Source organism: Ambystoma mexicanum, chromosome 7q, assembly GCF_040938575.1.
Source record: "Ambystoma mexicanum isolate Mex_15411 chromosome 7q, UKY_AmexF1_1, whole genome shotgun sequence".
Taxonomy (NCBI): Eukaryota; Metazoa; Chordata; class Amphibia; order Caudata; family Ambystomatidae; genus Ambystoma; species Ambystoma mexicanum.
Window position 1 is genome coordinate 171,334,776 of NC_090941.1, and position 22,821 is coordinate 171,357,596.

At 46.6% G+C, this 22,821-nt stretch overlaps 1 protein-coding gene across 9 annotated transcripts in view; it reads left to right on the forward strand.

Annotated features, from left to right (window-relative positions):
- DOCK9 (dedicator of cytokinesis 9) overlaps positions 1-22,821 on the forward strand; it is a 2,709,375-nt gene that overhangs the window by 2,559,781 nt on the left and 126,773 nt on the right. For all 9 annotated transcript variants that reach the window (XM_069639825.1, XM_069639823.1, XM_069639827.1 and 6 more), the window contains one exon: positions 19,463-19,563. In XM_069639825.1, coding sequence (XP_069495926.1) covers positions 19,463-19,563 — 101 coding nt within the window. The remainder of the gene's footprint in view (positions 1-19,462; positions 19,564-22,821) is intronic.

A 22,821-nucleotide genomic window follows, 5' to 3' on the forward strand; every position in this document is an offset into this window, starting at 1 on the left:
AAAATAAAAAAAATAACAAATCACAAAAAATACAAAGAGAGAACAAGGGGGGGCTGAAGTCCACTGTGGGTGGAAATTTAATCTCAGGGCCCGAGTACAGATCTCCTTCCCTAACAGTGAAGGGGGAGGACATCAAAGAAGTGAAACAACTTCAACTATCCAACTTTCACAAAGTATTGGAAAAATCAACCTCAAGCCAAATTCTACCACAAGAGATCTTGAATCAGAAGGAGGAAGCCCCGATGACATCAATGGAATCTAACAGACTTGGCTTCACCTCACAACCAGTAGCTGGCAATCGGGATCCGTTACCCCCAAGCAAAGTGGATTCTTGGCTCTTGCCGGACAAGGCACCTACCATAAAAATAGAGCTGGGTGACGCCAACAAAATGGTCGATGTAGGCCAGGAATTACCAGTGTTAAAAATTGTACCACAACAATTAATAGAGGAACCTGGGAAACATAATAGTGAACTTCCTATGATCATTAAAAAAAATCATAATGGATCTATTACCAGATGGGTCTAGGCTCAAAAATCAGGAACAATGGGGAAATCTAAAAGAAGGAAATGGAAGTTCCCTTCATGACCATGTGGAGGCTCCTATTAACATGAACTTGCAGGGAGATCCGACTTTGAAACATCATATTCGGACAACCCTGCCGAGCATGGGGGAAAACGCACAAAGGGTTCAAGATAACTTTTCTGAACATCCTTTTAATACCCAAACAAAACATCAACTGGATGGTAAAGCTAGATCCTGCCAACAGTCAATAATTCCAATTCACATTAAAGACAGTGATCTGCGCAATATGATTTGGCGGCAACCGGCCCTTCCAGATTATCCAAGTATCCTGTTATACAATCTATGTGATATTGGTGGTCCTCCCTCCCTAAACAGATCATGCAGTCTCTCACTGTTCAATGAGATCCCAAAACTGAGATTGATTTCCTCGGCAGACATTAGTCTGGTGGATTTTATTCACCATACTCTGCTTGACCATATAAGAATTGTCCCGAGGTCTCAAAACATCTTTGATCTCATAATACAGGAGACTGAACACTTTAATAAGATGGGATACGACATCCTTATCTTTAGCAAAGGTTGGGAGAGCGGTAGGGACTTTAAAGAACAGAACAACAGCCCTCTGCAATTGCGGGAGGATGGTCGTACGCATAAAGAAGTTAATATTCCTGCAAGGGGAGGTGATGACAAAGAATGGAGATGGTTAGCGCTATCTCTGAGAGAATCTATCTCCCAAATCCAAACTATGCAACAGAAATTTTAGTTGCACAGATTCCACACAATTTTGGCAAATACTCTCATGGAACTCAAGGGGTCATTCAACCTTGATGGCCTCCAATGAGGTATGCGCTAAACTTAAATCTATGGATGTGCTTTATATCCAAGAAACATGGTTGACAGCCCATCTTCATTTTGACGGATTTGATTGTAGATATCAATGTGCTACGATGGGGCGCCCGTGGCAGACCATCTGGTGGCCTTTTAACAGCAGTGAAAATAGCAAATGGTACACGAATAATGGAATCTATCACTATTACAATGGGGGTTATGGCAATTGTGGTAGAGTACAGGAATTCATTTTGTTCGACCTTTATGTTGGTAATGAATATCCACTATAACTCGCTCCAAAATGTATTGGACAATATCATTCCGTCCATCAATGCTTGCTTCTCAAACATGTTGCTCAAATACAGAGGTCTTGATATTATTGTAGTGGGAGACTTTAACTCGGAAATTAGATATGGTGTGGGGATGAATAAAAGGATGGGTTCCACCTCCGTTAGATCTATGGGGAACTCGGGCCCGATAGATGGGGCACCCTATGCAACTTCTCGCAAAACAATGCAGGGCCATATCTGGTCTCAACTTTTCAATTTCTGGGGACTTACTTATATGAATCCTGTCTTCGATACCTCTGCCAATGAGTATACATGGTCAAATGGCATATATAAATCAATAATTGATCACATGTTTTTCTCAGATAGACTCGCAGCATCTTGTGCTGATTTTTGTGTGAGTGAGTCCTATACGAGTGACCATAGAACTTTGGAGGCCAAACTGAATTGGAACTATGTTAAACTAACTCAGGAATCCCTTTCAACTACTTTGATGGCGTCATGTGGGGGGAATAGAGTTGGATGGCATGATGGAAATATAGATGAATTAAATGCCACCTTGCTTTATGAGCACCATTGTACGCCACTGTCCACAAGACTAACATTATTTTCGGTTCCTTACTTTTGTGAAATGTCAAATGTCTAATTGTCAGATCTGTAAAATCAAAAAAAATGGGAAACATGAAGTGCCAACCTGTGCATGTTTATGATCCTATGGTAAGGTTAAAAAAAAAATGACACAAACCGTCGTATTACAGCAATTTTAAAATCTAATCAAGATCAGGATACAAAGGTTAAGGCAATCCATTTAATTAAACAAGCAAAAAAGAACTGGCCGAAAACCCATAAATTGTATATGCTGCAGAAAGATAATACGGCAATGCTAACGGCATTAAGAGACTCATCTTCCCGTCAATTCTGGTTGTTAATAAACTCTTTGGAGAAAACACAAGTAATGCTACAAACAGTCTGTGTACAAGAGGATGTATGGGCTACTCATTTCTCCACTCTATATGAGGGAAAGTTTGTTATGACAAATAGTCTTTCGGTAATTAAAAGGGGAAGCTGGACATGTAATTTTGATGTTGAGGACATTGAAAAATAAATTAGGGCTGCTAATACCTCCCGAGCTGCAGGCCCAAATGGGCTAACCAACTGTACATTGAAGAGAAACCCTGAATTATGGACTAAGGCACTCTATATATTATTTTCAGATATTATATTGACCCGCTCCATCCCCTGCACCTGGAGGATCTCCTATTTTGTTCCTATATACAAAAAAGCGGACAGAAGGTGCTCACATAAGTACCGTCCAATATCCATCATGGTCGCAGACTCTAAAATATTCGCAGGAATAGTCCTTCGGAAAATTGAGGAATGGGTGGAAATAAATCGGATACTCCGTATACAACAATTTGGCTTTCGAAAGGGGATGGGCACAGAAATAGGGGGTTTAATTTTTACTCTCCTCCTGGAGAAGGCGTGCAAGAAAGCAGCCAGTCCGATATATCTAGCCTCAGTTGCTCTTTCCCTCACGTTTGATAAGGTGGACCGGTAAGATTGTGGTCTAAGTTGGCTTTAATGGGGATTACATCAGGACTTTTAACCATACATCTACATGAAGATTCTGCCATTCAAATTCGTTCAAATTTATCAGGGGATTTGTCACGGCTTATTCAAACAGGCAATGGACTGAAACAGGGGTGTCTATTCGCACCCACACTCTTCAATTTATATATATTGGATGTCGATGGGCCTTTAACCACAGCATCTCTTGTATCACCAAGGATTGAGGGTGAAAAAAATATCTTGGACAGCTTATGCTGACAATATCCTTCTGATCGATGCCACTCCAGTAGGACTCCAGCGGAAACTGGTGGCCCTTTCTAATTATGTGGTCAATAATGGCATGATTATCAACAGGAAGAAATCTGTTGTGATTAACCTCACAAATAGGAAAAAAAACATCTATTTTCAAATGGAGGATAGATGGTTGTTTCTTTCTCAAGGTTAGATCCCTCTGCTATTTGGGTTTTCCGATTTTTAGTGGCTCTACGACCCATATGTATTGGAATTACTACTTAGACAAAGTAGATAAACTGATCTTCCAAATGAAAAAGATCGCCACAAAATACTGCAAATACTCAGTGACCCCGCTAATTAGGTTTTACAATCTTAAAGTTTTGCCTAAACTTTTATACAGCTTTGAAATTTTACCTTTTCCAACTCATCGACTGGCAGCCAAACTGGAATCCAAAATCTGGCGGAAAATACTTTACTATTTACCGAAGGGCGTTCCAATGTCTGCTATTCGTTTTGAGGTGGGCCTTCTCTCATTAGATAGTAAAATAAGTTGGAGAAGACTAGCCCTATATTGGAACCTGATTGTGGAAAACGACAATACTCTATATGCACTTATGTGTTGCAGACTGAGAACTGGCTCCTCAACATCGAAGTGGCTGTTGAATCTACAAATAGATTGTTTGAACTGTTTAGATTCTATCTGTCTTACATCTGAAATCATGATACTTAATCCTATGAGAGTTAAGGAAAAACTCCAATCCCTGGACTGGGTGAAATCCATAGAAAGGGTCGAGGCTTCCAGGATTTATAAGCAGATTATATATGACGGAAAGAGAATTGCCACCCCAGAGTCATATTTAACCAAATTCCTTGACCCAAGAAGGAGGCCCCATACTTGAGATTTGTTTCAATGTTTTGCTGACAGGGGAAATTTTACAAATTCGCTCAGGTAATACTCAGAGAATCCCCTGTCGTTTCTGCCACAGTACTGTAACTTCTGAATCACTGAAGCACTTAATTTTGAAGTGTCAGGCATTAATTCCCCAACGCCTAGCAGCTTTTGGTAAATTTATTCATGATCCCTCAAAAGTCGACATTGAAGATCTATGGTGGAATAGGCTTTATGGCAAACTGGATGCATTGAAACTGGCTGTAGTGTGTAATCTGCCTTCAGATACACAGCTTTAATAATTGGAATGCCTTAGGGAATTGAATCAATGGAGGGATTGGGATTTATATGTCAACTGTAGTAATTTTAAGTCAGAATAATACACATAACTGTTAATGTTATGTATGTCTTCCTTTGGAAATATCACTTATGTCATAACTCTAAACTTCTATTAATAGGACTAAGGGATCAATATCAGATGTGGTGTTGTATATACTGAATGTAAAATAGGTTTTAACTTTTTTTGTCTATTTATTAATCCACACTGGATATTCTTCTTTGTATAAAAAATTGTTTTGTGTTTCTTTTGTAAAGGTTTATACTCTGTAAACCAAACGCAAAATAAAAAAAACATTTAATAAAAAAAATTCACTGTACAGTGCAACACCTAAAAAGGATGTTCCCACTCTACACTATCTGATCACAAATCATTCACACATTAGCTTGTTCCTCACATTAACTGAACCCACCAAAATAATCTTTGATCGTGTGTATGTGCTGAACTGCCAGTGCCCCTGGCTAGCTATCGGGCACCCCCCTCTTAGCTTGGAAAAACACACGGGATCCTCTGCCAGCCTTTCTGCCTGCAAACATCACTCCAGGGTCAGCAAAACACTTCAGAGATGGCAGCCAGCCAGGAACCCGAAGCTAGAGAGAGTGCAAGCCTCAGCCTTTCCTTCTGCAAGCCTTTTTCTGAGACCTCCCCAGAATATAGATCAGACCTACATAAACTGTAAAAATGCCTGCCGCTTTCTGTGACCTCATGTGTCATTCAAAACCACCTCTCTTTCGTCAATCAGCCAACCCAAGAATGTTCTGACCGGAGTCATCCTGATCGCTTAGAAATGGAAGCAATAGCTACATCTCGGTGCTGTATTCCTGCTCTGAATGTTTTTGAAACAATACAAGGTCTTAAGCAGAACAGATCTCGCATTCCACAATTCTGATTTGGCACGTCCCCATTCAGACACAGCACATCCTTAACCATGTACATTTAATGTATTTAATTTTCAAACTAACCCTGTATTTCCATCAATCTGCACCACGTTTATATAACCGGCATGAACTGATTTGCACTGATAGTATATGAATCTAGTATATGTTAAATGGATAAGGTAAATTAGTATGTTAGTCTCATTTTAGTTTTTATTTTAGTGCACAATTATGGTATTGTGGTGCAAAGTGATAACACCCTTTATTTTTCTAGCATATGTTATGTGCATTCCCATACTCCTACGTCCCGTCCCCTTTCCTCCATACTGTATGGGTGTCCCTCGCTAGGGACCGGAGACGGAACCTATTTCACCAGAAAAATCATTTTCCCCTTTAAAATTCGATGCGTGCTGGGGCAGGGCGCTGGGAGCATGCGCTTCCCTGACTCCACCCACCGGTGCCACTCCTCGGTCCTCTTTTCCACGTCGACCGGACCGCTTTCCCCAGCGCTACTGGATTAGGCCTCCAGCCTAGTAATTGCACACGTTCTTTACCAGAGAAGTATTCTTGTCTTCTTTTTGTTTTCAATTATCGGGTACTGCTTTGTCCTCTGGCGCCACACTCCTACCCGGCGCATGTCAGCAGGTGTCCAGACTGCGAGGGTCCTTCTCAACATCCGACCCCCACACCCACTGCCTACTCTGCCCTTGGCCCAGACCAAAGCTTGGAAGGCTGTACCACGTGCAATGCCTTGACGCCGCGCACACTCAAGAACCTACTAGCCACGTGGCTGGAGCTCTTCTGAAGATCGTCTCCAGAGGACCTCAAAGCGTTTGTGAAGCAGAAGACCAGGCCCAAGGTAGATGCCCTGCTCTCCTCCGCACACCGCAAGGGTGACTCCTTCCCAAGGAAGCAGGGACTTAACAGGTCCGAAGACCAGCAACAGCACTGAGGCTGCTCCAGCTACCGGCCGAGGGGTCGCAAGATGCTACCGGTGCCACCACTGAGGGGCCGCAAGGCTCTATTACCGGGTCCTAAGCCGAGGGGCTACGCCCTAACACTGGACCCATGGTTGAGGGGGCACCGGCATGCAGCACTACCACCACCACTGCCGAGGGCACTCTGCCTACCAGGCCCTGTCCTGAGGTGCAGGGTATGCCTCAACCACCACCGATCAGCGTACAAAGCAAAACAAAATGGCCAACGGGCCAGACAAAATGGCGGCTCACCCGACACCTTTTCCCTTTGGAGACCTGGCAGGGGAAAGTGCTTCCAGGTGGGATTGGTCAACCCCTGTCACTTGGTCCACATCCTATCCATCCACTTCTAATGGCAGGTATACATCGCCCTATGCAACGTGACAGGGCATGCCCAGGACACAACAGCCTCAGAGTCCAACCCAAATGCCTGTTCCATCAGGCACTCCTCCGGCCTGTGGAGACAGGTTCTTTGAGAAATTCCTTGCATTCACGAGATTACCACAGATGGGTACCATCCTCCGAGACGTGATCAGGGACATGCTCCCTCCTGCTCTGCTGCAAACACCCATGGCCACACTGCCCCTGGGTCCACTTCAGCCCCCGGCTCCCATGCCTTTACCAGTGACGGCAGCCTCGGCTCTGCCTCCTCAGCAGCCTCCAGCACTGATATTCAGCACACCACAGCTGCCTGCGCCCAGCACTCTTCCGGCTCCTCCGCAGGACACAACAGTGTACACAGACGACGAGGAGGACCCGTACACTCTGTTGTCAGCCAAAGCTTTTCATGAGCGGCTGGTGGGCCTGGCTGAGTACCTAGGAATCTCGCAGCCACAGGTGGAACAACCAGAGGCGGGAGTACTGGCTGAAGTTCTCAAGCTACGCCCTACTGCTAGAACCGGAATCCCACTTCAGAAAGCCACACTCTACCCAGCATACCAATAGGCGTTATGATGCTAAATACAGGCAAACGGAAGGGGACCCCCTCTTACTGTTGGCGCACCCCCAACCACATTCCTCGGTGATAGCAGCAGCATCACTGTACTCCAAGCCACTATCTTCTTCACCGACTTCGGCCTCGGCACTCCTGGGCAAGGAGGAAAAGATATTGGAGGCGTTCAGCAACAACATTTATTCCAACGCCACTCTCCACCTGCGCCAGGCCAATGCAGATGCCATATTGGTGGCTGTCAACCAGAAGCTATGGCGGGAGATTGCTGATTTCCTCTCTGAGCGCCCTACCCACATCCAGGCTTGATTCAAGGCTGGGCTGGCTGATGACAAAATCGTGGCACAAGACATAATGGAGTCCACGGTGGGCCATATTGACACTTCAGGTCGGGCCATTTGCATCGCCACTGACATGAGAAGGATGGTTTGGCTAAGGGCGACAAAATTCAATACAGATGTGCAGGAACGCATACTAGACCTGCCTTTCGAAGGGAGGGGGGCTGTTCCATTCAACAACGGACAAGGAACTCGATAAAGATTTTCCTGTCTGAGAGCTATTCTTCTTTTATCGATCCTCACCAAGTCCACTCCTAAGACATACAGCCAAACGCACCAGCGCTCAGATAAGGGTCGGTCCTTCGGAGGCTTCGGAGGCTTCAGAGGCTTTCAGGAGAGCACAGGTGCAAACAGCACAAGGCGGCTAACAAAGGGTTTTTCCAGCCCCCCTCCTCCGCCCCAGCCTCAGAGGGGAAGAAATTGTGACAGGCCCATCCGGATCCACAAGTCTTCGGTGGGGGGCAAGCTTGCCTCTCACACACACTGCTGGCGCACAAGGTTCACAGACCCATGGATCCTCTCCATAGTATCCATGGGCTTCCGGCTCCCCTTTCCTCCTTCCTCCCCTCCGCTCCCGCAGATTGGTACAGCAACTCTGTTGGCAGAAATATGCCCGTTGGTAGCAAGCCAGGCCGTGGAGGGAGTCCCAGCCTCTCAGCGGGGTATGGGCTTCTATTCACAAATTTTCACCATACACAAAAAGAACCAGGCTATCCTGAGAGTTGTTAGGCCTTTCCACCTTGAACCTTTCCCTCCCTCTCCAAAAGTTTGAGATGGTTACCCCAACCTTCATAGCGGAGACTTTGTATGGACTGTTTTCTTCTTTTTCTTGCCCTCTTTTAAAGGATATGTTTAATTTTGTTAAAGGTTTGTAATAAAGCAATAACATTTCTTTTTTTTTTTTTAAATAGCGGAGACATTGGGGGTCATTACGACCCTGGAGGTAGCCATGCTGCTATTTGCTGAATGGCTACTCCCATTCCGGGTACGGGTTCCTGGAATGGGGAAATACTGGGCCATTCCGACCTTGAAGGGCTGGGTATTTCCTCATTCCGGGAACCCATCCCCATTCCCATTCAAGCCCCAATAGGGCTCAGTGGGAATGGGGAGCATGCTAACAACGGGCCCGTTAATGACGGGCCCGTTGTTAGCATTACGAGGTCTGCTTGCGGGACCCGCCAAGGGCGCCTGGTAAAACCAGGCGGGTTCCGCGAGGAGACCTCGTAATGCGGCAGTAGGAGGTTAACTGGGCCGGCAGCTCTACCGGCCCCATTAACCCCCTACCGCTGGACTCGTAATGACCCCCATTGTGTGCAGGAGACTGGGTGTGCTCCCTGGATCTGAAGGATGCCTACCTACACTTCCCGATTTGGGAACCCCATCCATCCTTCCTGAGGTTCAGGATCATGGGTTTTCACTTTCAATACAGGGTTCTACCCTTTGGACTCAATTCGTCCCTGAGTCCTTACAAGGCTACTGAACGCAGTGGCAGCCCTACTCAGGGCGCAAGGCCATCATATGTACCCATATCTAGATGACTGGCTAGTCTGAGTGAGATCTCCGGAGGCACTCCGACATACGGTATCCACCCTCATGGATACACTCTACGACCTTGGATTTTCTATCAACCTCAAAAAGTCACTGTTGGTGCCCACGCAGAGCCTGGCCTTCCTGGGACTTATCTGAGACACAAGCTCAGAGAGGATCTTTCCCTCCGAGGACAAGATCACGGCCATCAAGATGGCCACTGGACATTTTCTCAGCAGAGCAGTGACATCAGCGGGGTGGTACCAGCACCTGTTGGGAGTTATTGCCGCATGTCTTCTTGCAGTGCCACATACAAGGCTCAAAATGAGGTGACTGCAGCTACATTTCTCAGCCTCCTGGAACCAAGAGAAGGGTTCGCAGGCGGAGCATACCACAACAGCTCCACCAGGATCTGATCTGGTGGGGTAGGGACAACAACCTGCGGATAGGCATGCCCTTCCGGCAACCAACACCTCAGGTCACCATTACCACAGACTTATCCCTAGAGGGATGGGGAGCTACCCTGGACAGTCACAATGTCCACAGAGTATGGTCCCGGCAGAAGCAGCTAGCACACATCAACTGGCTCGAGATGATGGCTATCTGGCTTGCTCTCAAAGCCTTTCTGTCTATTATCACCGGCAGGGCGATTCTCATTCAAACAGACAGTTCCACCTGCATGTATCACATCAACAAGTAGGGTGGCACTGTCATGATGCATACCCCCGGGCATCCAGACCACGTCCATCAGCCCCGGGAGCAGTCATCCTGTTGCCTTGAGAAAACCCAGCAACCCCTGTTAGGGGCTGTCTGGGTTCAGTCATGGCGCCAGGCTCATAGGTGCACACTTACCTGATACAGACCATGCTGCAAGAAGATCCAAACTCATGTGAGGCTTAGAAGGGACTACTTTAACTTAGGGACTATTTTGTTAATCGGGTGTGGTCGGGGAGGAATACCTACCTGGGACTACTTTGGAGGCTATTTAAACCACGCCCGAAGAGCAGCACACGCTTTGTGTTATTCTGCATCCAGCAGCATAACGTTCACCGTGCCAGCAGCAGCATCCAGCCTTCTGCCACGCCCGCCTCGAACCTGGAGCACCTAGAAAGAAGGAAAGAAGCAAAGGTTAGAACAAGAGTATTACCTGATTTCTTACCTGATTCCGCATTCATCTCATCTTCAAACCAGAGGAAAGACTTTTTTAAACGCATCTCATCGCAGCAGCAGTGCCGTGCCATACTCACTGTTCCACACAGCATTTCTTCGATCCGGCGCTGTCTCCATCTTTACATTGCCGAATCCCGGCACCTAAGGGGGACATGAAACAACAAGGTGAGCAGAGAGAACATACAGAGACAATCTCTTTAGCCGCCATATGCTTACCTGATTTTACCGCCGGAGGTATTCATCAGCACGCCACATCTTCTTATGCCGCACCTGTAAGAAAAGGAGAAAGCAGCAAGTTTAACCCTTGGCATTATTTACCGGACAGTGTTGGGTAACACAGACTTTTACCAGAGCGCTTTCAGCAGTCAATCTTCTTATTGGGTCAAAGTTGCAAGATAAAAGAGGAATTGGGCAGGAGTGAATTCCAGACATTTTGAACTCTTACGAACTATATACTTGCGGCTCTTCACCAGGACCTTTTGGAGTCAGGATTCGTCTACAACTCTTCCAATATCTTCAGGCCAGTGAAGTAACTGGTCATCAACGCGCCCCTGCGTGCTTCGCAGGATGGAGGGTTCATCATTCAAGAATATAAGGTGAGATTGCTGAGAGGGCACAGAGGTGATTAGCGGGGAGGACAGTGGGGGAGCTATCACTTGACTCCACAAGTGGCTAAATCCATCTCTCCACTTGTACTAGAATATTTCTACGGGTAAAACAGACAAGATTAAGAGGGCAGATCCAGTCAGTCATCGCTGCACTACGCATCACGTGGGTGGAGGCCGCAGCAGTCCGGGTCCGACCGACGCCCCTATGGGAGCCAGGTGAGCGTAACAGGCACCCTCTGCAGACTGGCGGTCGACATTTGGGAGTGGGCTCTGGTGAACAACATACATCTGTCAGCAGTCCACCTCCCAGGGGAGTCTAACCTAGAGGCGGAAAGGCTCAGCAGGCTGGGCTCAGACAACTACGAATGGCAGTTGAACAAGCAGGTCCTTCAGGGGATCTTCAACAGGTGGGGTCATCCGCAGGTGGACCTCTTTGCCGCTAGTGCCAACAGGAGGTGCACCCCAGTTTGCCTCCTGGCAGGGGCAAGGCAGGGGTTTGCTGGACGATGCAATGCAGATCCAGTGGGACAACATTGCAGCTTACGCTTTTCCCCCCATTGCCCGGGTGCACAGGGTAATCTGTAGGATCAGGGAGTCAAGGGGCCTTCGGATTATCCTGATAGCCCAATGGTGGCCAGCACAACCCTGGTTCTCGGAGCTGCTCAGCCTGTCCAACTGTTAGGCAGAAACCTGTGCAGTTCCCTTTGGGAACACTGCAAAAGATTTAGGACTACAGGTGTTAGCAGTAAACCCACTTGGTAGCAGTCTGTACCACCCAGATTTACCTGGTAGCTGTGGCTGAGCAGTCAGACTTCCCTCAAGAAGAGTTAGGCAGTATGCAAAGTATACACAATAGGCACTCACACACAATAGCACAAGCAAACACTGACCAGAGCTTTGGTATCAAAGTATATAATTATTTATTTAAAAACACACTAGCACTCTTATGGTAAAACACTCTAAACACAGTTACTATTATAATATATACAACCCTTATTCCTTATCAGACAAGTCTTAGTTAACACCACTTATTTCCAGACAGAGGTGAGCGCTTAACTATAGATGGCACTCTAATAAGTTCATGAAAAAGGGAGGGAAAAAGGCAGAATATATGAAAATACACCACTCTAGGATTTAGGAACACTTTTAGCAAGGCAAAAGAGCAAAAGTCACTTGTGAGCCAAAGTCCATAGGCTGGGCTCACTCTTAGAGAGAGCAGAGCAAAAATGCGCCCAAGATCACACAGTTACACTAGGCTCTGAAAGTCTTGCAGAGAGTTCGAAAAGAGTTTAGAGAGGCTCAGAAAAGTTGAGCCAGGGTGTCCCAGGCTAACCCAGGTTCGAAAGCCGGGGGCTAAATCTACCCCGTACAGTTGGTGGCAAGGGAAGCCAGGCGGAACACGGTACCTTAAGCGGGAAGGATCCTCCAGCAGTGGCAGTTGTTCCTGGCAGGGGGTGCAAGTCTCGGTGTCATCCAGAGGAAGAGAAGATCTCAACTTGGAGGAAAGATGAAGGTCGTTGCACTGCCAGGGAAGAAACCAGCCGCAGAGTTTTCCGGTTAAAGGTATTACCCTTTATTTCGCGGTCGTGGTAAAATGTGGTATTCCGGTTGCCGGGGTGCTTGGCACAGGCAAGGCGGCCACGAGATGCGCCGGGAGGCGAAAAGACGGTGAAACTGGTTATCCCCACCAGTCAAAGGAAGAAGACTCTCCGGCGGGAGATCTCCTCTGTCGTTGGGAAAAGTGGTGAGACGGTCCAGCAGGGCTCCACCGGTGGTGTCGTCGTGGCAGGTCGGCTCAGCTTCTCCCTCGTCGGATTCTTAGGTCCTGTGGCGACTTCTGAAGTTTCAGTCCCCAAAGCCCTGCTTTTATGCAGAAAACCCCCATTCACTCAGCCTAGCTGTCACTCAAACATGCTAAGTGGTGAGCCGGCCGGCTCACCACTTGGGCCAATCAGGACGGAGTGCGACTTGAGTTGCCTAGGCAACTCAGTCCAGGGTGCCTAAATCCTCTCCACCTCTCCTAAGTACCCCAGACAGAGTGGCACCACTTTGGAGGGCTTCTGTGGAGAAGCCCACCAAAAAGTGGAACAAAGGGCTCGACTTGGGTTGGAGTCAAAGAAGAGAACACAAAAGCCATTTTAGAACCGAATTTTGGCTAAAAATACCAACCGGAGAATTAATAATAATTAAATAAACCGACGGTATGTTCGAGGCTATCGTAATTAAATAAATAAAGATAGTAGCCTCGAACAATGGGAAAAATCCCATAGAGAAATATTCGCAGTTGAATATAAAAAGTAGTATCCACTGCCACCAGCCAAAACTCGATCAGGGGGGACGGAGACGTGCCCCCTCCGACTAACAGGCCCCAGGGCAATCGAATTGCCCCGGCCAGTACGTCCACAATATGATGGTGTGTACTGGTTCTGTTCAGAATTCAAGACTAGTAAAGTCAATGGTGACTTTACATGCCCTGGGAGACAGTAGTCAGTCCGAGGTTATGGAGTCTGTACTGGGGGGGTCACTATGACACCCCTGTGTTACTGCACTGAGGGTGCTCTGTAACACACATCACAAAAACACATGAAGCCCTATGGAGTAAAAGACCCCATAGCCCATTAAACACATCTAGAGGCAAAGGAATACACTCAAATCATGTCCAAGAGTGAGGGTAAAAGAGTCTCACTCTTGGTAGGAGAAAAAAAATAAACCCCAAAAATCAGCAAAGCTGCTGGGGGACTCACTAGGTTAAGAAATTCAGCCTAAACAGAGAATTCTCCCTAACACTCGCCCCCCCCCCCCCAGACTAAGGGACAGGAGGATTTAATCCACTCCTGGATGAACCTCATACCTCTAGCCGATGACATACATCCTAGAGAGTCCATCAGCATTTTGATGGTGACACCCTGACCTGTGCTCAATGGTTAAATCAAACCCTTGTAGGCAGATTGACCATCTCAATAGTTTTGGATTTTCCCCTTTCATTTGCATTAACCATCTCAAGGGTTGGTGGTCAGTCTGAATGACAAAAGTAGATCCATACAAGTATGGTCTAAACTTCTGCAGTGCCCACACAATAGCAAAGCATTCTTTCCATTGTTGCCCACCTTGTCTCAGGATCCTTCAGCTTACGGCTGATGAAGCAAATGGGGTGCTCCCTACCCTTCTCATCCAGTTGGCTTAGAACTGCACCTATACCTACATTGGAAGCATCAGTTTGTACAATGAAAGTTTGGTGGTAGTCAGGAGCTCTCAGTACTGGAGCTTGGCAAAGAGCTTTCTTCAGTTTTTCAAAGGCCTGATTGCACTCCTCATTCCATTTGAGATTTTTAGGGAATTTTGGAGAGGAGATTACATTCAGTGGAGAAGCTATGGTCCCATAGTTCTCAATGAAATACCTGTAATACCCAGTGAGGCCTAGGAAGGCTCTCACCTGGGTTTGAGTAGTAGGTGTTGTCCAATTTTGCACAGCTTCAATTTTGCTGAGCAAAGGCCTTATTTCTCCACCTCCTACCTAATGCCCAAGGTAGACCACTTTACTTTGACCAATCTGGCATTTACTTGCCTTGATAGTCAAATGGGCCTGCTCAAGAGCCTGCAAAACATGCCCTAGGTGGTTCACATGTTCCTGCCAGGAGTGGCTGAAGACTGAAATGTCATCCAAGTAAGCCATGCAGAAGTCCTCCATCCCAGCTAGAACTTGATTCACCATCCTTTGGAATGTAGCAGGTGCATTTTTTAATCCAAAGGGCATGACCTTAAACTGGTACAAGCCAACTGGGGTTGAAAATGCAGTTTTCTCCTTGGCATGGTCTGTCAAGGCTATTTGCCAATAGCCTGACGTAAGGTCAAATGTGCTGAGGTACTTGGCTGCACCAGGTTTATCCACCAACTCATCTGTCCTTGGCAAAGGGTGGGCATCAGTCTTAGTGACTGCATTAAGAGCTCTATAGTCCACACAGATTCTCAAATCTTTGGATCCTGCCTTTGGTACTAACACAACTGGGCTAGACCATGGACTAGTAGAGGGCTCTATTACCCCGAGATCAAGCATTTTATTGACCTCCCCTTTGATGTGGGTTCTTATATTTGCATTTTCTGACATTCTGTATCCTCTGCTTTTGACTGGCAGACAGTCACCAGTGAGAATCTCATGCTGTCCCCAAGGGGTCAAGCCTGGTGAAAGTGAGAACAGGGAGGCAAACTGATTTAACATAGATTTGCACTCCTCTTGTTGCTCAGGTGTCAGATCTGAAGAGAGATTGACTCCTTCAATTTTCTCATCTCAAGGTACACCTCTGAGGAGATCAGGGAGAGATTCACTCTCTTCTTCCTCTGCTGCTGAAGCTAGAAGCAAGGCTCCTACTTCAGGTCTGGAGACGTTCGCTTTCAGTCGATTAGTGTGGAAGACTCTAGGAGCTTCCCTGGGTCTGCCCAGATCCACCAGATCCACCAGATAGTTGACCTCCCCAAGTTTTCCCACTGCCTTGTTGGGAGCATAACGAGAACTAGCTGGTCTTGAGTGAACTCAGCCATGTTAGCCTTTTGATCATGCCAATGCTTGACCAAAGCTTGTCCAGCTTTCAGGTCATCACTAGCTTCTGCCATCATGTGTGACATTCTCCTCCGGAGACCTATCACATAGTCACTCTGACTGGCTTGAGGGGAGGAGCACCTTCCAATCCCTCCTTAATCAGGGCCAACGGACCTCTGACTGGATGGCCATAGAGAAGTTCAAAGGGAGAATAACCTACTCCCTCCTGAGGGACTTCTCTATGGCAGTAGAAGGTCCCACTTTCTTTTCAGGGGTTCCTCTAAAGCACCTATCATGGTCTTCATGGTTCTGTTAAACCTTTCTACCAACCTATTTGTCTGGGGGTGGTATGCGGTTGAGAACTTGTAAGTAACTCCACAGGTTTAACACATGGCTTTCATGTAGTGGGACATAAAGTTTGACCCCCTGTCGGATATTACTTCCTTAGCTAACCCAACCCTGGTAAAAATACCAAGGAGGGCCTTAGCCACAGCCGGAGCTGTAACAGTCCTCATAGGAATTGCTTCAGGGTACCTAGTAGCATGGTCTACTACAACAAGGATAAACCTGTTGCCTGAGGAGGTTGGGGGATCAAGGGGACCAACAATGTCAATCCCTACCCTCTCAAATGGGACTCCCACAACGGGGAGCGGCACTAAAGGTGCCGCATTCTTGGAGCCAACCTTACCAGAAGTTTGGCAGGTATGGCAGCTCTTGCAAAACTTATCTACTTCATCCCCCATTTTTGGCCAATAGAAGTAGAGTGAGAGCCTTTCCTTGGTCTTCTTGAAACTCAAGTGACCAGCCAAAGGAATCTCGTGGGCTAAGTGCAAGAACTGTTGTCTGTTTTCTTGAGGTACTACAAGGTGCTTGTAGTCTCCAGGTTCAGACTCAGTTGGTTCACTGTAGAAGAGGCCATCTTCCCAGTGTAACCTATACTTCCCAGGCTCTTGCCCATCAGCCTGAGAAGCTGCCTGGTGGCGGAGACCCTCCAGAGTTGGACATTCTTTTTGTCCCTTACGAAAAGCTGCCCTGCTGGGCCCACCTTCTTCCAGTAAAGACTGCAGCTCAGGATGGTCCTCAGGGTCCAGATCTCCAATAAGTTCTTGGCCTCCTACTAGCTCTTCTTCAGAGTCTAGTTCAACCACACAGGGTTGTACCTCCCTCTCAGCCTCAGCTGGAGGTGGAGTTACAGGTGTAACTGTGGACAACCGAGGGGATGTCCTTGTTGGAAGCACTGGAGTGCTTGCTGCTGGCTTTTTCCTAGGAGTCTTGGGTTGCCCCTTTGCTCCTGATCTGGTAGTTACTGCAGCAAGTTGCTCCAGTGGGAGAGGAGTGATCTCTGTCATCATCTCCTGAGATAACCCTCGCAGGGTTTTCTCTCTTGCAGGTTTTGTGAGCTCCTGTAACCTTTTACTAGGAGGTCTGGTGGTATGTGACACAACTCCAAGAGCTTTCAGGTCATTACCCAACAGAACCCTACCTGGTACTTCACATTGTATACTGACAGGTATCTTTACAGCCATATCATTACACTGGATGAGAACTGGTAACTGGGGACACATCTGCACAGGCCCTCCAGCTAACTTGGTGAGGCATTTGTGTGCCTTAGCAACATTCTCTGCCTTGAAAAATGATTCATCCACCACAGTTATGCTGGCCCCAGTGTCCCTACTGGCAGGAGTCTCCTGACCATTCACCTGGACACTGTCTTTATAATACTCTTTAGTATTATCTGGGATAGAATTATACACATCTAAATTCTGTTGTTCCCACAACCCCAGAGAGACTAAAGAAACACTGGCTGAGACACCAATGGGTTCATCAGCCAGCAGTAGAAAGTTTTCACTTGCCATTGGGACTTCCTCTTCTGGAGCGAAGGCTAAGGAGGCAAGCTGGATCCCTGGAAGTTTACCTTTGCATCTGGGATCTCCTTTCACATGGTCAGTGGCCTTACAAACGTAGCATGAGCCAAAGGCTCGCTGGAATGAAGGCTTGTTCTGACCTCCTTCTGGTTTTGCACCAGAAGGTACACTAGCCTGAGTTTGTTTCCCTTGTGGCTTACCCTTATGGTTTTGTTTGGGGCCCTCTTTGGAATTTGCAGTATTAGAATTCTCTTTGGAGTCCTTTTTAGGCTGTTTCCCCTCATCCTTCTTCTGAGTTACCCCAGAATCCTTGTGAGTGGCCCTGTTGGCAACCCACAAGTCCGCAGCCTTAGCTATCTTTCTGGAATATAATTCCTTTGAATCAGCCAAGTGCTGTCTGAGCTCAGGAGAGCAGGCATCATAAATTGACTCCAACATAAAAAGATTTTTCATACATTCATAAGTGTTCACTTTGTAACCTTAATCCATCCCTCTAAGTTTTTCAACCCTTCACTCACCCAGGTAGCCCAAGGGGTACCATCATGCTTTTTGAGGGTTCTAAACCTCTTAAGATACTGGGTAGGGGTCTTCCCAAATCTAGCTATCAGAGCTAGTTTCACACATTCATACTCTTTCCTATCCTCCTCCCCCAACTCCATTACCACATCAGTTGCAACAGGGGGGAGCCTAGAGAACAACCAGGTGAGTAAGTCATTTCCTGTGATGTTCTGGAGCCCATGATTATATTCAAACAGACAACCAATCCAACACATCCAACTTAGGCTCATACATACCAACCAATTCTTTAGGCATCCGGGGTCTTTTAGGACTGGGATCTCTAGAGGAGCCAGAGAGAGAAGCATTTTCCACAGACAATTTTTTCATTTCTAGCTCATGCTTGAGCTCCATTTCCCTTAGTCTTAGTTCTTTTTCAGTTTGAGCATTAAGTTTCTTATATTCCAATTCTAGTTTCATTCTCTCCAGTTCAAAGTATTGAGGACTAAATGTGGGACCTGGTAAAGGTCAAGTAGGTACAGCAGGTAGAGCAGACAGAGGCCTACGGGGGACAGTCACAGCAGCCTCACCCTCCTCTTCTGACTCTTCCTCAAGATCATCAACATTTTGTTCAGTTTCAATCTCAATACTGTTATCTACAGTTGCTGGAGTGGTAGGTTCCTCTGAACCATCATCCAGGCTTTGGTTAGCTAACAACCTTTCTATTAGCTCCATTTTCTTGCCTCTAGTCAGGAGATTCTTATGCTTAAAGAGAACTCTTAAACAATCGGCAGTTTTTGTAGCAAGGGACTCTCGACTATAATTTTCCATAGTTAACATGTTAGAAAGACTACTTTTTCAGTGCTAAGCTTTGTGGTTAGTTGCACTAAGGTATCCTAAAGCACACTAAAATGTATACTCAATACAAATCCCACCGCGGTACACCATTGTTAAGCAGAAACCTGTGCAGTTCCCTTTGGGAACACTGCAAAAGATTTAGGACTACAGGTGTTAGCTTTCCTCCCTCCTCCCTCCTCCAGATCTACGTACTGCTATGGTAGTCTATCATAGATGAGGAATCGGTAGGAGGAAGGAATCCATTAGAAGAACAAATTACTTACCTCTCTGTGATGTTCATTCTTATGGATATTCCTCCCACAGATTGCTCATTGTCCTCCCTACCTGCCCCTCTTGGCATCTAGCCAATACACCATTGGTTCCATGTCCCTCAGCTTCAGAGTGCTAGGGAAAAAGGATGGAATTGAGGTAACTGGGTGCAGCGTCTCAATATATAATTGCGCTGACCTTATAACCAACATCAATTAATTTCTATACAATTTCCCTTTAGGGATTTATACTGTAAGGCATTCAAAGAACTAAATGTTGTTTTCAATTTGTGAGCATGTTTTTCCATTCTTGATTTATCAAGTTTAACTGATATTAAATGTCATTTCAGGTGAACGCTGGTCCGTTAGCGTATGCAAGAACTTTCCTTGATGATGCCAACCCCAAGAAATACCCCGACAACAAAGTGAAGCAACTGAAAGAAGTTTTTAGGTAATGTAGCATAAAGACAGTTGTTGGTTCTTTGGTTTTGCATACAGCATGGACATCACCTGGACAGATTCCATAGCACTATTAAACCAGACAACTGTAAAGGTAGGCTTTTCAACTTAAGAATTTAAGCAGAGGTTCAATGGGTCTTAAGAGCTTTTCTGAACTGGAAATTGTCTTCAGTGGTTGTAAGCTATGTTGGTGCAGTGTTAGAGGACAGCCGCAATTTAGTTCCAAGTCTGATTAAGTGGATTACAAAGGAACAGGGGCTATAAGAGCTTTAGAATGAAAAATTGGCATATTTGCTGAATTTCAATTACAGAACAAGTGGCTTAATTCCTTAGACTCCTTGATGATAGGGTCTTGGCTCAGAGATGTTTACCCCTTGTCATGATGACATTGGGAAACAGCACAAGACACGTAAATACATTTAGATACAGTCTTTATTCAGAATTTCCAATACCTGGTGATGGGAATAAAATGGAAAGGACATTATTGCAGTTACAGTGGTAAACCGACTCAAACAACTCCAGGAATACCTCTCCTTGTCAATATTCCCCTTCCCTATTCAGTGTCTTGCTAACTTGGTATGTGGCCTTTTCTAGGCAAGCAAAGTCTAGGGTTAAGAGGGTGTATGATGAAAAAGGCTTTCTCAGGATTCCCTTCCTCATTCATTGCTACTTACGTTCTCAGTCTCATAAGGCGTCTCTGGATCCTCCATAGACCTACCAAATAGGCAATATGTATCCCCAGGGAGCCTCTTCAACCCTCTCCTTTTATAAGTTGGTTTATGGAGAATGGATCTAAATGTTACAGAAGTTCATAAATTAGTTAATCCCCTTTTCTCCAATTTCTTCGATACAAATATTCTCTGGCCAGTGTCAATCCGTCTTTAGCACAACACTTCTCTAATAAATGGTGTCCTGGAGGGTGAGGAGCCTCTCCCAATAGATACAGAGTTGGGTACTGGCTGAGATATCTTAGGAACTCTTGCTGTAACTCAAGAATTTTAGAGAAAGTAGGTTCCCAAAGCCACCAGGTGGGGCGGGCAAGATTGACGCAGCCCCGTAATGCTCTGTTTAGCCTTCCTCCTTAGTTGCTGTTTGAGGAGGCTGGGGTGCCGGCTACGCTTGACCAGGAAGGGTCGCGGGTTTATGATATCCCCAGCCATTGGTAGGAGCAGTGTTGTGCTCCGTGCCACCTGTTTGGCAAAGTAGAGGCCCCAAGCTAATGGTGTGGCCTTCAAGACGGAGGAAACCAGGGACTCTGTTGCAGGGACAGTGGCTCCAGTGGCGCACAGGTGTTTTTTTTTTCTTTAGGTCGTGAATGGTGGAGGTAGAGGCTGTACCGTGACCTGGAGGGAGCAACACCAGGGAGGACTTTTTTTGTGCCACAGATGACGGTGTGAAGGCCCCAGACTGTGGCTGTGGCCTTCAATACAAAATAGACCGGGGCTCCATTGTGATGGATGTCGGCCCCCTGTGGCCCATGGGTGTTACCTCAGACAGTTTTCTGGGGTTGCGAGCGGTGGAGGTGTGGGCCAGACCGGGGCCGAGTGAGTTCAACATCAGGGAGGATTTTTTGGTGGCATAGAGTCCCCGGATGACTGATGCCACTGAGGCCCACAAGTGTTGCCTGTGCCCGTTTTTCAAAAAAGTAGATGGTGGCAGAGGGGGCTGCGATGTTACTCAGTGGGACTAACCTTCTGGAGAATTAACCTCTATCCAGGTGTATGAGACCGGGTTGTCCACTATCTCCGTTGCTTAATGCACTTGTAATTGAGCCACTGGTGACAGCCATTAGAGCAAACCCAAATAGTTGGGGTATTATTTGTGGGGAGGCGGAGTTGACGCTTTCTCTTTTTGCTGATCTTATTTTGGTAATTTAGCTGATTCAGGGGACTCTTAGTGAGTTTATGGGAGTGATTGAGAGGTATGGCAATCTCGTAGACCAACATGGCCAAGTTCAATACACTAATCTTCACTGAAGCATAAATCGTGGAAATTATGAGAGGGACATCCCTCTTCAACCCTACAGGCACTGACCAACCCTTGATGTCGCAATCGGCAGGAGAAGACTTGCTGAAAATTGAGAATAGTTTTTTCGCACAGTGGTTAATGGCCACTTTCTGAGCAAATACAAAGGCTAATATCATACCATCCGGACTAGTAGTGAAAAATTAACCTGCCCTATTCCTCGATAACATGGACTACCGCTTAGGGTTCAGCCAGATGGCCACCAAATGCAGTTGTGATCAGATGGTTTACACCATCACCACTGCATTAAGGATTGGCGATAAAATCCAGAAAGATCTAGACAATGAAGAATGGAAATTCCTAGACAGGGCAAGGAAGCCATCATGGTAATGTGCGTCTGAAGGTCCAACACCACCAACCATTCCTGACTCTGCAGATCCTGGAGAATTCTTCTGTCACCATCTTGAACATTTCCTTCCTCAGGAGCTTGTTCAAGCTCCTGAGGTCCAGGATGGACATGCGCCTCCCCCATTTTTCTGCACTAAAAGGACCAGAATACCAATCCATTCCTTTCTCCTAATACAGGGCCTACTCACCTTTGGCCAACAGAGCGGCCTGCTCCTCCAGGAGTACACTGAGGTCTGTCTGCAAGCTTTTGCCACAACAGAAGGCAAAAGTCTGTTTGGGCCAGCTGCAGAACCGAAGGGTCTGGGGAATGGTCTCCTGCCATTTCTCCACAAATGCAGAGATACGGCCTCCAACGGGAGCAGTGTGTGTGGGAGACCTCAAAAGGGTTTTGTGGCGGAAGAGACAGAGCAACCTGAGGTCTTCTCCTGACTCCTCGATGTGCCTTTACCTGAACTGTGGTAAACATTATCTGTGTTATATGAACCTGTGGCAATTGTGCCTTCCTAAGTGCAAAGGACGTGAAACGTCAGAGAGAAACCACTTCTTTGGGAGACGTTTACAAAGAAAGGTGTCGGGCAGGCGGCCTCAGGAAATGGCCAAACCTAAGCACATGGCCATAATTGTCTAGTCATTGAACATCAAAAAGCATGTCTAGCGTTTTTGTGTGTACTTCTGGTTAAAATCCTGAAGATCTCAACCCTGAAGCCCCGGGCATTACTGATGATGTCCTAATTGAGTGTCCAGTGCAATCAGCTGCATCTAAGCCGGCCTTAAAAGCCTGACATGCCATTTCCTTACTAGTGCTGACTATCTCCAGAAACCTGTCACCAATTTTCCTCTTGCAGTAAATGGGTTGAGCCATCCGAAATTACTTCCC